General features: G+C 31.8%; 1 protein-coding gene and 1 pseudogene across 1 annotated transcript; one reads left to right on the plus strand and one right to left on the minus strand.

Moving 5' to 3' along the window:
- The first annotated feature begins 2,437 nt into the window (after positions 1–2,437).
- Positions 2,438–3,322, plus strand: LOC111019340 (Dof-type zinc finger DNA-binding family protein). The gene has a single exon (XM_022295704.2). It carries the CDS (start codon positions 2,575–2,577, stop codon positions 3,316–3,318), a length of 744 nt encoding a protein of 247 aa, XP_022151396.2. The 5' UTR covers positions 2,438–2,574; the 3' UTR covers positions 3,319–3,322.
- Positions 3,323–12,576: 9,254 nt separating this feature from the next.
- On the minus strand, positions 12,577–14,472 carry LOC148211536 (E3 ubiquitin-protein ligase PUB22 pseudogene; annotated as a pseudogene).
- Between the last annotated feature and the right edge of the window lie 365 nt (positions 14,473–14,837).

Raw genomic sequence — 14,837 nt, forward strand, 5'->3', positions numbered from 1 at the left:
GCTTGATATTATTATTATTATTATTATTTTGTAAAATATTGGTGGTTATTATTAGAAAGGTTTTCCATGTCGATGTCGATGAAAATATAGCTCTTAATTTTGAGGAAATGTTAATATTGATGGATATTTTTTGAACAATTATAAAAAATAAAAAAAATTTATGGAAAATATTTAAATTAAAAAATTATCATTTCACCATTTACGAAAAAGTAATTACTTCAAATAATTAATTTTGTGTTTACATTAGCAGTATTTGTTGTATTTTTTTGTATCTTGAGAATTATCGAGTCACCTTAAAATGATGTAAACTCATGGACATGGTAATCTCTAACTCTTTCATACTAAAATTCACAAACTTAAACTTATGGCTGGGTTTGTCTTTTTCTCCTCCATATAGAATTTTATAAGAGTGATATTTAAGGATGCCACATCTGGCATGAATCTGGATAAAAAATTTTGGAACTTTTGTTTACTGTAGTGAAGAAGAAATTTAAATATTTTATCAAATGATGCATTTAACTCGAAACAAGATTCATAATGCATTTGTCAAAGTGAATATAGCTCACCGGTAATTGATATATAACTCAAACCATTAAAGTTGTGAGTTGGAAAGATTCATAATGCATTTTATACTGTTTTGAATGTTGAATTTTTGGCAATTTGGTAGCCTCCAAGTGGACAATTTTTTTCCCCCCTCTTTTTGTCATCCTTTTGCAGTGGTCAATGTGGCAGAATATTATTGGACGCACGAACAGAAATTGAATATTAATAAAGTCTGCATTTTACGTGATCCAAGAAGCCCATGATCCAAGAGATCCTTTCTTTGGTTTCGTACGTTATAGAGAGAGATTCCCAACCAATGCCCCTTCTCTCACTAGCATTTTTCAATCCCTTTCTTCGCCCTTTTCGAGAAAAAGCTCAGCTCGATATCAATACGTATGAACTCGTACTTACTTTATGCTCTATTTAAAAACTGGCTCTACAACGAGAAAATTTGTTCATAGTTATTGTTAAGAAATTAAATGTTAGAGAAATTTGAATGTCTGTCTAAGATTGGTCCTTCATGATAACATCAAATAACAAAAAAAAAGAAGAAGAAGAAAGAGATATATGCCAATTACTACTGAACTATACTTAACTTAAAATTTTTAAATTTATTAATGATTTAGTGCAAATTAATATAATATATAATTTTCCATCTCTTACCCTACAAAAATCTACTTTGTGTTAACAGATCTAAGCTTAAATATTGTAATGAAGATTCTCTTTTTAAAATTTTAGTTAATGAATTTTATTTTAAAAGTTTGAGATACACTAAATATAGTTAGTTTAAATATTCGCTAATTTATCGACTTAATTTTTAGTTTTAAAGGGTGATTTACCCTTACGAAGTAGTTGTAGCAAGTTGGGCAAATGCAAAATTTTAGAAGAGTATAATTGCAAATTGCACCTCCTTTTGTGATTATCTACATATATTAAATTCGTTTTTTCTTCTCCTTTTCCTGTCACTTTTTCTATTTCTTCCAATATTATATTGCAAATAAGCAAATGAACACAATATTATTATTTGAACCTAATCTATAATAAAGAAGTATGTTAGGACTAACTTAACCAACCATTTAAATCGGAGTAAAATCTGATAGAACCAAATTTATAAAAAGAGACCTTATAAAAACTTATAATATACCTGAGCTACTTCTTTCATTGTTAATTGATTTTGAGATGAACCTATATATCTTGATATGATATTAGAGTCCGACAAGTTCAAACAAGCATCTGGTCTAAAAATAGGAGTTGAACCATGAATCTTGATAATATAAAAACCATGTTTACTAAAGTATATGATTTACAGATACCATAATTGAAAAAAGTTGCAAACTTTACAGCAAAATTTTCTAAACATCATCGTCTCAAGGATTGGACAACCTTATTTACATATTTTGTATGGTACAAATTTGCAATTCTAAAAAACGCGTAATACTCCATTCCATTATAAAAGTCGACAGTAATACAAAAGGTTAGACTCATGCATTTCTCTTTCGAATTCTGAATACGATGCTAGTAGCAATAATATAATCATGGTAGTTCACATTTGTTGCATATTTTGATGAGGTGTGAAAAAATAGAGATGATTTGCAGATACCATAATTAAAAAAAGTTGCAAACTTTAGGAAATAATTTTGTAGACATCTCAAAGGGATTGGATTTGGAAGACCCAATTCCTCCAAAACCCCATGTGGCCCTTCTCTTGATAACATATATATAAGCAAACCCTAAACTTAGCTTCTCGAGGCCTTTGCTTCCCAATTCACCCTCATACCCACCAATCCCCTCTTGCCACGTCACCCCAACACCGACACCTCGTATTAGCCTTCGGATCAGTGGCATAATTAAACACACATCTTCCTAAAAGGCCCCTCTCTTCTACTCTTCTTCCTCTTCTCCAAAACCCCACCAAAAAAATTCTTCTTTTAGAGATCAGAATTACAGAGAGATCAAAATCTTGTCATAAAATGCCAATTCCCCATCTGGGTCTTCTCCTAAACCAAAATCCCCATTGAAAAAAAGAGAGAAATGGAGAGGGGATGGAAACCAATGGTGGAAATCTCACCAAATTGTCCAAGGTGTGGCTCTTCCAACACCAAGTTTTGTTATTACAACAACTATAGCCTCACCCAACCCCGCTACTTCTGCAAGGGCTGCCGCCGGTATTGGACCAAAGGCGGCTCCCTCCGCAACGTCCCCGTCGGCGGTGGCTGCCGCAAGAACCGACGCCCTGCCAAGCCCTTAACCCTAACCCGATCCCTTCCCAACCCTAAATTTCACTCCAGCGATAACGATAAGTACTGCCTCCACCACCACGGCCGCCTCCCCGACCAAGACGGGTCGCCCGACATCGACTTGGCGGTCGTCTATGCCAACTTTGTGAGCCAGAAACCGGACGCGCCGGTAACTTTTCCGGCGACCAATACCGCAGCCGGTAACTATCCGGTTTCTTGTGAGAGTGGTGTGGTGGGATGTGGCAGTAGTTTTTGTGAGTTTCCCATGCAGGAGTGTGGGTTGGGGGCCGGTGATTATCAGGTGGCCGGTTGCTTTGGGTTACAGGAGAAGAATGAAGCGGCGGCGGCGCGTGAGCTTCAATTGCCGCCGCTGCCGGGCGAGGAGATGGGAGGGTGGTCAAGCTCTATGATAATGGTGAATAATAATCATCGTCTACAATCAACAACATTTGAAATGGATACTCAAGACCCAAATTTGATTAGTGGTAATTGGAGCCCTATTGATTTGTCAACTTATGATACTTTCTCAAGGGCTTAACAAATTTATATACATATAATATGTGCTATTTTTTTTTCTTTATAAAGTATTTTGTGTATGAACTTCATATATATATGTGTGTGTTTTGTGTTTTGTTGTACTTTGTTCATATATACACAAAAGATTACATTGGAATGAAGGTAAAAACATAATTTGAAGTTTGTTTTTCCGCCTCTTATGTCTCACTTTTACTATGTAATAAATATTTATTGTAACTATTGATTAATATTGTTTCTTATCGATTTCGTTACTAAAACAAATCAAATAAGAATGACTATCTAGCAAACTTGGATTGATTTATCTACCATATGTGGATTTTATCGTAGTCTTTTGATTATATATATCATTCTTAATTCGTAAGGATTGATATTCCATCTAAACCCACAATCTAAAACTAATTACGAGCGATGACTTTGAAACTCTCTAGTTCGGTACATAATACAACCATATATCTTGTAATTTATAAATAGCCTTTTAAAGAACATTTTTAGATCTAACATACATCGATTATTTTGGTTTATACTTCTTGTTGAATGCCTCTCCTACCATCATTATTTTTGTTGTATTGTGTAACGCCTCCAACAATTATTTTGGTTGTCTTGTGGGCATTGTACTAGACAAATTGTACAAATGTTTCTACTAGTATATAAAAAAAATGTGGTGCTAGTAGAAGAAACTTGAATATAACCCATGTTCTCTTTTGGCATCTCCACTTAAGTATGGGACATTTCTTGTTTTAGTGCATGTCCCCAAGTTGAGCAATGGTGAGACAGAAAAATATCTCTTATGATCTTTATGTTAGCCCAAAAATAAAAATAGAATAATCACATATGACCTAAAAGTCTTTTTTTTTTAAATATATTCGTGAGTGTTCAGGCCAGCATATGCGCACCTCGACTATTTTCACGAGGCAATCGTCTAACCCTATAATATTTGGTGTCGGGAAATATATAGGAATTACGAATTTCTAAGGTAGGTGGACCATCATGGGATTGAACCTATTCCCTCTTAATTAATCCTAGCCCCTTTGGACCAATGAGTCACCCATGATGGTTACATATAACCTAAAGTCTTGTGCATGAATAAATTTATAAGATCAAGAACATATAAGAATTCATCTGGATTTTTAGATTCTATACTTACTATATAGTTTCAGATCATGTGAACAGTAATTAAAAAAATGGACTTATAATTTCTCAACAAAACATTCTAACAATCCTGAATAGGCATCCCTCTCTCGACTACAGAGAATAGAGAGATTATGAGAATTTTAAGGCATGTTTGTTGACGTTTTCATTTTTCGTTTTAGGTTTCTTCTTTTTAATAAAGAAAAACAAAACTGAATTCGATAAATATTTATTGTTGAGGTCCCACGTTAAGAAGATAAAAAGATCTAACAAAGATTTATAATATACATGTGCTACTCCTATTGCCAATTTGTTGAGATGAAACTCTATATATCTTGATATGATATTAGTGTCTAATAAATTCAAACGAGCATCCGGTCTATTGGCTTTGAGATGTAACCTCATGAATCTTGATACTTATTTATTTATTGGAAAAAAGAAATAGAAATGTGTTTAATAATGATTTTTTATTTATTGTTATTTAAAAAGTAAGAGTTTTAAAAATTTCTACACAATTTTAGAAATGTTTCTTAAAAACCAGAGACAAGAATATTAAATAATTGTCAAACGATTATGTTTCTCAAAATTTAAAAATGAAAAACAAGAAATAAGGAAGAAGAGACCGTTATCAAACCGGACCAAATTATTCAATACACATGAAGATGTAATTCTATTAGTCTATTTATGATACGATTTATTATGCTGATCAGATAACATTAGTAAGAATATTGTAGTATGAAATGAGATGTTATTAATATGATAAGTATGGTTTGGTTATTATTAAGTTAAATATTTAATTTTGGGTTAATTAATTTTTATTTAATTCGTCAATTAGTATTTTAGAATTATTAGTTATTTTGCCTATTTTATTTTAAGACTATCATGTCCCGCGGGCGATGGTGCAGCGGCAAGGATTTAGAGCCCCTCCCCCATCACCTACGATGACAGGAGATCTTGTTATTTTCTCATGAAATATATACAAAAATGTATGATTTTCATCTAGTCCATTGGATTCACTACAATATTAAGTTCTCTTCTACTTGCAACTTGTTAAGATTGATCTTCAATTTTTGCTACTTTTCAAAATGGAATAAGAAAACCTAAACCCTTTGAAAAGTGAAGAGTGCTAAGGCCTTTGAATTTATGCCACTTTTTTTGGACCACAAGTCAATTAAAAGTAGTTCAAAATTGTAATGCTGATCTCTATGTCCATTTCATGGAATTAATAATTTTGGTTTTTGTTAGATGATTCTCCCAAGGTTTTAAGTTGGCAAGACTTATATATATATATATATATATATATATATGTGGACTTTTCAATCATAAATGAGGCTAAAGAGAGAGAGGAACTTTCCTACCTCATTTGATATACTTTTCTTTTTCATTCATTTTTCTAAAGAATACTATGATATATATATTCTTTGATATTGATAACATTTAAGAGAGAATGGATTCTCATTTAATATCAATATATGGCAAACTAAATATTTGGTGATTGATGTTTGAGTGATTTTATTTGGTCTCCTTCACCTTTAAAATTTGACAATAATCTAGTTCTAATCAGTTTTAGAAATGATTCTAAATGATTCTTATGTTATATTATTGACCAATCATCGGGTTCGGCACAGTAAATTGTTCTAGATTTCATTAAGGACTGTTTATTCTCAAGACCATTTATGTCCCAAAGGGATAGCTTGGGTGGTTTCGGATTTCAAGAAATATCCTTGAGGTCTTGGATTCAAATTACAAGGAATGCAACGATATCTATACCCTCCCGATATAGGGGGAAAAGACCTAATTTACCCTATATATATTATTTCTAATCTATATATATCCAAAACAAGATTAGTGACTTTTTCTTTTTCTTTTTTCTTATTCTAACTTATAATTTCAATTCATTTATTTGTTATAATATAATGAGTTAAAAGAATGTAAATTTTTTATTTTTTTAGTTCACTTTATAATTCTCAAGGCTTGGAAACGAATTTTTTATTTAACAGATAATATATAAGATGAATAGAATAATTCCAATTAAATAGTCAATATTAATATATTTATTGCTCTATCTCGAAACTTTTCTAGAATTTTGCTCCTTTCTTTTTCTCATTATTCTTTATGGGTTGGTTTTTCTTGAGTAAACAGAGGGCTCTATATATATATTTATTATATTTGAGTAATAAAATATATAGGTTTAAAAAGATATTTATCCATATACATTCATTAAACAGCTATTTACTCATCGAACTTAGATTATATATCGAGTTAGTTATCCTCTTTCAAATCGGTAAAAATTTAATTCCTAAACGTAGAAATGTGCTTTGGTGCAATGAGCTCTGCTCTATCCTTTGGTTTATCTAACTTGAAGAAATAACCGTCTTTTCTCAGATAAATATAGATCTATAGGCACTCTGTAGGATGATATTAACACGGCTACTTCCTCTTGGTCCACTAAATCGACATTCTTTTGTAATTATGATATCTCCACCCTCTCATTAAATTAGAGCTCTTTTATTTAGCCTTTCCTTATTGTATGTTTCTCACATACCTTTTGAATGAAATGGTATGATGTTTTCTCTTTCAAAAAGAAATTCCTAACTATAATATATAACAATTCAATCAATGTAGTTTAAAGCTTGTCAACAATTTAATTCCTATCTTACGGGAAAAATATTGTTAAGCTTTAATAGGATTTCTTATATATATACATATCGAATGGGATTTTTTCACTATTAAAGACTAAATTGTTACCTGCTAAAGTTTAAGACAAAATTATTATCAATTTAAAAATAAAAGAATTAAATTATTACAAATTGAAGTTTTGAGAATAAATTGTAGCTTTAATATAATGAAAGTACACAAGAAGTTTTTTTTAACCTAAAATATACATTGAATTTTTTTTTTAATCACTTTTTTAAATGAAGTCTTTGTTTCAGCCACAAAGGTTGCAGAATCCTTTTGACACAATGAATCCTCACTTGAAAATTTTCCACAATCATGAGAATGCCAAAGCATTGAAATTCCATCTCTGTCCATTTGTGCAAATGAGTAGAATTTCCATCTATACATGTTGACTTTAAAAGTTTGTATTTATTAATTAGTTAGATGAAAATCGTAAAATATCCCATATATGAATATTTAATTCATCAACTTTGTAGTTTATTCATCTTTAATTAACATGGTGTTGTGGAAGCGAGAGGTCCTATATATTCGAACCCCTGTTTTATTGGGTTACAACAACATTTAAGAAGGATAAAAGACGATACACCGACATTTTAAACTTATTTTGATTGAATTATTGGATTTTGCTGGATTGTTTTGGTCAATGAAAATGGCTAAATGTTACAGAAAATTTCATGAGCCAACAAAAATTTTCAGAGTTGAATGAATGCTAAAAATTGAAAATGATGAAAGATGGTGAGACGTTGATAAAATCAATGGCCAACAACTCTCCACGCAAGCCCTATATTTGCCACTAATTATTCGTGGCTGTTATTTCAAGTATTAGTGAAAACTAAAAATAATTCAAATTTATTAATTTTGGAAACTTAGGCCACATACTAGATAGGCTATTTTTGTTCATTTACTTATGTTTAATTTAATAAATATATAGACTTTTGTTAAATGTCTTAACCAATTTGAATTACGGATTGGAAGTATAGGATTGAATTAATATATATGTGAAATAATTAAATGTGAATAGTCCCACCATATTTTATGAAGTTGATCTTGGGATACTAATTCAGTCAAACAATATCATCCCTGTGTTACTCTCTTTAAATAAAAGTCAACATAATGCATATATTAATTTAACCTAAGGTAGGTTTTTATTTATTTTATTTTATATATTTATTCAAAGTTGAACAACATATTGGATAGAGATTTGGACCTCTAACCGTTTGATCGATGATATATTCTTTTAACAATTGAACTATACTTGAACTATACTTAAGTTGACAATCTAAAGTATGTTTAATAATGAAAACACGAGCTAGTCCTATTAAAAAGAATAACTCAGATTAAATTTTAAAATATTATTTTGATTGAAAATAAAATAGAAAGAAAATTGTGGTCTATTTCGGTGTAGGATATAACAAATAAATGTGGGTTTGACATACTTTTAATATACACTTTTTTTTTAATATTGTTACTTAAAAAAACTTTCTATAAAATGATTTTAATTAAAATACTTTTGTGCTTGATTTACATTTTCTTAAAAGTGATTTTAATCACGAATTATTTGAATGTCAAATTACCATAAAATGATTTTAAAGTGATTCTCAATCAATCACTTTTTTTATAATCTATTGGGTGATTCTTAAAAAAACAATTATAAACTAATTTAAATATTGAAAAGGTGTTTTTTATTTGTTACAAAATACTGTACTTTTAAAAAACACCTCCAATTTTACTTGGGAAGTTAATCCAAACAAGCTATAAATGTTGATAGAACTTATTTTTTATTTTTTCTTTTTACTAATTTTAAGGTATGGTTACAGATAATTTGCTATGCAAGATTTTAATTAATTCTCACTGATGTTAAGAACATGTGACAAAATTTAATCAAGTGTTTGGGACTAAATTAAAATTTAAGGTTAAAAACAAAAAGATTAAAAATGTAATTTAACTGGACATGTCTATGCATGACAATATATTAAGAAAATAAATTCAATGGAAATTTGTTGAAAATTAAGCTCAACCTAAATCAAATTAAGACTTGTTCATGAATTAAGGTGGCTACCATGTATTCAATTTGCTTCTTTAATTAAAATAAAACAAGTAAACTTTATTGATTAACCAATTTATTAGTGGAGGTGGAGGTCTTGGTTAATTTCATTGTTTGACCAAAATATAATTAAAAATAAATTGGGTACTTGCTTCAAAAAATATAATATATTACATAATTAGACTTTTCTTTATGATTTACTTTTCTCAAGAACTCATATTGATTCCTTTTTCTTTCTTTTTTGAATATTGACACTGTTGGAGCTTCTTTGTTCCATTTGAAACTTTTTTTAATTTTTTGCACTATTGACCTTGAAGTAGTTTCATCTTGAATTCTTGCTTTACTTTATTTAATATTGATTGTTCTTTTCAAGGGAGAAACAAATCATGTCAATAATTTTCTGTACAAAAATTTGAAATTCTAGATGCTCTTTAAAAATGACTTGTTTTTACCTTTTTAAAACTTAATGAAAAAATTGATAAATGAAAGACCACATGATTATCATTTAAAAAATGAAATCTACTCAATTAGATTCGTTATGTATTATTGAAGGATATGATTTGTTTTGACTTAGAGAACGCAACATTTCCATAACTAATCTTCTATTTTTTATTTCAGAAAAAGAGGTGTCTTGAACCTGCAGTTTGCTGTCATCGCCCGAACAATAGACGAAGAGAGGAGAGAGATGTTGAAGCTAAGGTTAAGATAACCCTTCTAATAGTGATCGATGACAGAATGAGACGAACAAATCCAATAACTTGGTGCTCTTCTTACGTAAGTTAACAAAGTTAAGGAGACTTCTCTCCTTCTAACGTCTAAAATGAAAATTACGAAATAATTTCAATACAAACAAATTTTTCTTTTTTTTTCTTAACACAAAAAGAAAAAAGAAAAAAAAAAGGAAATAGAAGATGTATCTTCAAAATATACATATTCATAAAAGAAAAAAAAACTTATAACATGGTAGATAAAATATTATATGCGCAATAATCTTAACTATATAGTAACCTAAACCATAAAATCTTAGTAAAATTGTAAAAACAAAAAATATATTTATGAGGGAATCTAAACATAACTATTTCAATTTTTTAATCAATGCTTACACATATTTTCTAAATAAAAAAAAAGAATAGAAGATTGTAAAAACAATGATGTAATGGGTCTGAACTAATTGAATTAGCTTAAGAAATCTATACTCTAAAAACCTTATTAAACATGATTATATTAAATAATGGTTAATTAATTGGATTAATTCAAACCTTAAGTTAAACATGACCCAATCAAGAACCATCAAAACACACATGGGTGAATTAGTATATATAATATTAAGAATTGAATAAGCCAAAGTTTAGTTGGAGATCACAAAGCCCACCCTTTTTGACGCTTTTACACCATTAATTTAACATTAATTACCAAAGTTTTGAAACATAAAAAAAGAAAAAGAGGATACATTTTGGAATTTGAATTTTCTAAATTAATCGATGATTTGCCATACGGCTTGTTCTTTTCTGATTAAATCGAATGTTCTCAAAATATATATTTTTTCTTTTTTTTTTTCGAAATTTCTCTTAATTAATAAAAATTTTCAAATGATAGTTTATGAATATTATCAAATGTTTGTTAAATGATGAGGTTATTGTTAAATAAAGATCGCCCATATATAATCTCTATAACATGAATAATTTAGATGATTGACCAATAAAAAATAAACTAAAATAAAATCAGATAAAAAAAAGTATTCAAGCTTATTTTCATTTAACTTAATTCTAAAAACCCTATAGAATGTCTTTCTTATGCATCTTGGTTGCGTTCTCCTTTAAATACTATACAAAATCAAATAAATTTTGATCATGTTCTTAATAATAATCATCAAGCCTATGAATTAGGGTTATGGAGATGTTTGATTTAGAAATCAAACTCACATATTCTTGGTATATAAATTTGTTGATCTAAAACTATTTAGGGTTACGTAAGTTTAAATCATGAAACTCATTCTTTACATTACCCAACACTAATCTTAATTTTTACTAATCATGAACTCATAAATGAAGCATAAATATATCATACAAAACTCAAATTCTGTACAACTTAATACATTTACAAATTTTTCTCTAAAAAAAAAAATACATTTACAAACAATTTATACAAATTCACATTTTCCAACTCCAAAACCCTTGTAAATCACAAGCTTAATTAGAATTAAAATTGTGAGCCAAAAATATTATTTAATTACGTGTCTATTGATTGATCAAATTAATATCTTTGTGTATATATCAATCCATCTGCTATTTCCTCAAATAATTAAGAATCTTGGTTTTGAAAATTAAAAAGATTGAAATTCTATCCTATTTGGTTAAACTTTCCATTATTCTAGTTCATGAAATTTCAAAGTATCCACTGTAGTCATTATTTTTCTTTTTCTTTTTATCAAAAGATCGAATTACACAATTTCAAATATATGTATATTAACAAACCACCTAAAGTCGCAAGCAAACAAATATTATAGGGTATTTTAATGAAAACAAAAACATTTGCCATATTGTAAGGGATAGCAACAAATTTTGGATTTGTAAATATGACAAAAATAAATTTTAATCAAAATTTTACTATTTCTTTAAATTTCGATTTGGATATTTCCAAAAGAAAAATTGATATACCTAATATGAAATTCATATTAGTACTAATATATTTGATATTAGGTATATCATTTATAATTGATATATACCGAATACCAAATATATCACTAAAATATATATATATATTATATAACAACATGGGATGAGGATTGGAACTCACAACCTTTTGGTTGGAGATATATGTTAATTATATTACTAAACTATGCTGGTTTTGATAAATATAAAAGTATATCTAATAACTCTAAATATATGAATGATATAATTAAGATCATTGTAGGTTTCTTATTAGCTAGGTATATTAAGTAATCAAATATGAAGTATACACACTGATATACAACTCCAAATATTAACTGCCAAAAGAATACAAAAGCCAAAATACTTATGCTGAGGTTTGTAAAGAAAAGTTCTCCGAACATTTTTAAAACGTTGGCAGAGATATATTTATACCGACGTTTTGAAATCATTGGTAAAGAATTAGTTTTGCCGATGAATATTTATTGTTGGGAGAAATCAGTCTCAACCATTTTTTTTTACTATTTTCCGACCTTTTAAAGTATTGGGGAAAATATATATATCGATTACCGCTGACCTATACTCATTTTGACTTATAATATCAAAATAGTTATTTTTGAAATCCATATGTAAATTAAGACATTTTGATAATTTTAATAACCAAAATAGTATTTCCTTTTTGTATTTTTTTTTTTTTTAAATTTGAAGATCCAAAATGAAAAGATCTTAAACCAATTAATTATCATCTAACTCCCCAAAATAGCACAAGACCACAAAATTAACACCCTTTGTTTGGTTTGGCAAAATCAAAACAAAGACAAACAATTTCTCCTTAAATTTCCCCTAAAATCTTTTGAATTCCTATCAACAATTATATACACAAAAATTGCAAGAAAAAAGCATGGGCTTGGCCTAATTGACAGGAAACGAAGAAGCCAAATTGAGAGGAATACATGGAGAATTCCTCCACACACGAGAATGCATCTTCAGAATCTCTCTGGCCTTCTCCTTCGTCTTGCTCCCGCTCTCCACTTGCAGAACCAAGCACAATTTCGCCACAATTCCCAATTCCAACATTTCTCTCAGAACCGCCGCACTCCCGGAGAATTTCGCGATCCAGTGAAGAATCCTCACCGCCCTCTCACTTCCCATCTGTGAAACTCTGAGAATCTTCTTCGAAACCACGGCTATTCCTCCGCCGTGCCCCAGCAGCGCCGCCCTCCCCTCCGCGCACCCGCAGAGCAACTCCGCCGCCGTCAGCGCCATCTCGCACACCCTCCTGTCCGGCGCCGCCAGCAGAATCTCCACCAGAGCCCCGACCGCGCCGGCCTCCACCGCCTTCACTCTGTTCCTCCCGCTCTGCCCCGCCCGAATCAGAATCTGCAACGCCGCTCTCGAAGTCTGCTTCGAGGGCTGATCCTTCAGAATCTGGACGATTTGGACGAACAATTCGGATCCCAAGTGGGTAATTTCCAATGGGTCGGCGGCCTCCACCATGGATCTCAAAACCATCACCGCGTACGCCCGCGATTCGTAGCTCCCCTGTTTCATCACCTCCGCCAAGGAATCGAAAAACTCGCGATTCCTCGTCAGGGGCTTGAAATCCGCGTCGGAGAGGAGGAGATTGTGGAGCGCGCTCAAGGCCTCGTCGCAGGCAGTTACCGAATCGTCGTCTGAATCAATAGAATCGGTGAGAAGAGAGGCGAGGAAGTCGGCGGCGCCGGCGGAGAGAATGCAGCGGCGGTTGGTCTCGCTGTCGGCGGCGAGGGAGCGGAGGCGGCGGAGGCAGTTGAGGCGGGAGGAGAGGGAATCGGCGGAGGAGGAATTGAGGAGTTTGAGGACGTGGGTTCTGGTGATGGGGGGCTTGGGAGTGGGGAAGCGCTCGATTCCATGGGAGGAATTGAGGGTGCACCATGCTTGGATGAGGCGGCGGAGGGTGTGGTTGGGGGTGAGGAGATCGGGATCGGCGGCGGAGAGGGGGAGTTTAGTGAGGGGGCAAGTGGGATTTGCGGCGGAGAAGAGCCATTTCTCGATGGAGGCACGGTCGTAGGTGGCGCCGGAGGGGAGGGTGACGGGATCCTTCATGATTTGGAGGGAAATGGGGCAGAGGAAGTAGTGGGGGACATCGACGGCGATTTCCATTTTTGAAGTGGGTTTTTGTTTTTGTTTTTGTTTTGTGGGTTTGGGTTATAATTGGATGATGGAGGGTTATATATAGGGGACTGGGAGAAGCGTTGAATGGGAGAAAGTCAGAGAAGGCGAGTTGAATATTCCAAAGGGAAATGGGATTGACCAACGATCAAAGAATTGGGTTTTAGGTGATGAATTTGTGTGTGTCATGTGCTAATTGGGGATTGGATAAGGCTTTCAATCTTCAACGCGGCCGCGCCCACGCCCACGCCCACGCCCACGTCTACTACGCTTCCTCTCTGATGCACAAGACTTGGGTGTGTGTATTGTTGCTCACCATCAACCTAAATTAATGTTGATGGGGTAGTTTTATATTGACGGTGGAATATGCTCAGTTTTGAAATCCAGGGAAAGATCCATTGATATCTCAATTAATCAGAAGGTTGCTCAATTATTCACCAATACGAAAAATATAAACACTAATAATAAGTAGTTTTTGGTGTACTAGGTACCAAACAAACAGTGTGCCAGCTCCTAGTACTAAATCTATATTCTTGTCTCTCCTAGCATTTTAAGTTTTTAACTTTTGGCTGCTGAATAATTGGGGCGTTACTATTATCGTTTTAAAGTTGCATATTTCATCAATCTTTTTTAATAAATTGTTCATACCACTGTGGGAATTGAAATGTTAACCACGGATGACTTTCTCATGGACTAAAACTTTTTAATGGCAATTTAAATATGATTATGGCCCTTAAATTTCTAGATTCGTGGACATCTCGTATAAACAGGGAATAAGTCTTATATGAAAGTACATGTAATTAATAGTTGGTCTTGAGACAATCTAAAAAAAATTAGATTCGAGCATTAGGGTATATTTTTCTTTATATA

The sequence above is a fragment of the Momordica charantia genome (genome assembly GCF_013281855.1).
Source record: "Momordica charantia cultivar OHB3-1 chromosome 5 unlocalized genomic scaffold, Mcharantia_2.0 BLBB01000005.1, whole genome shotgun sequence".
Lineage (NCBI taxonomy): Eukaryota > Viridiplantae > Streptophyta > Magnoliopsida > Cucurbitales > Cucurbitaceae > Momordica > Momordica charantia.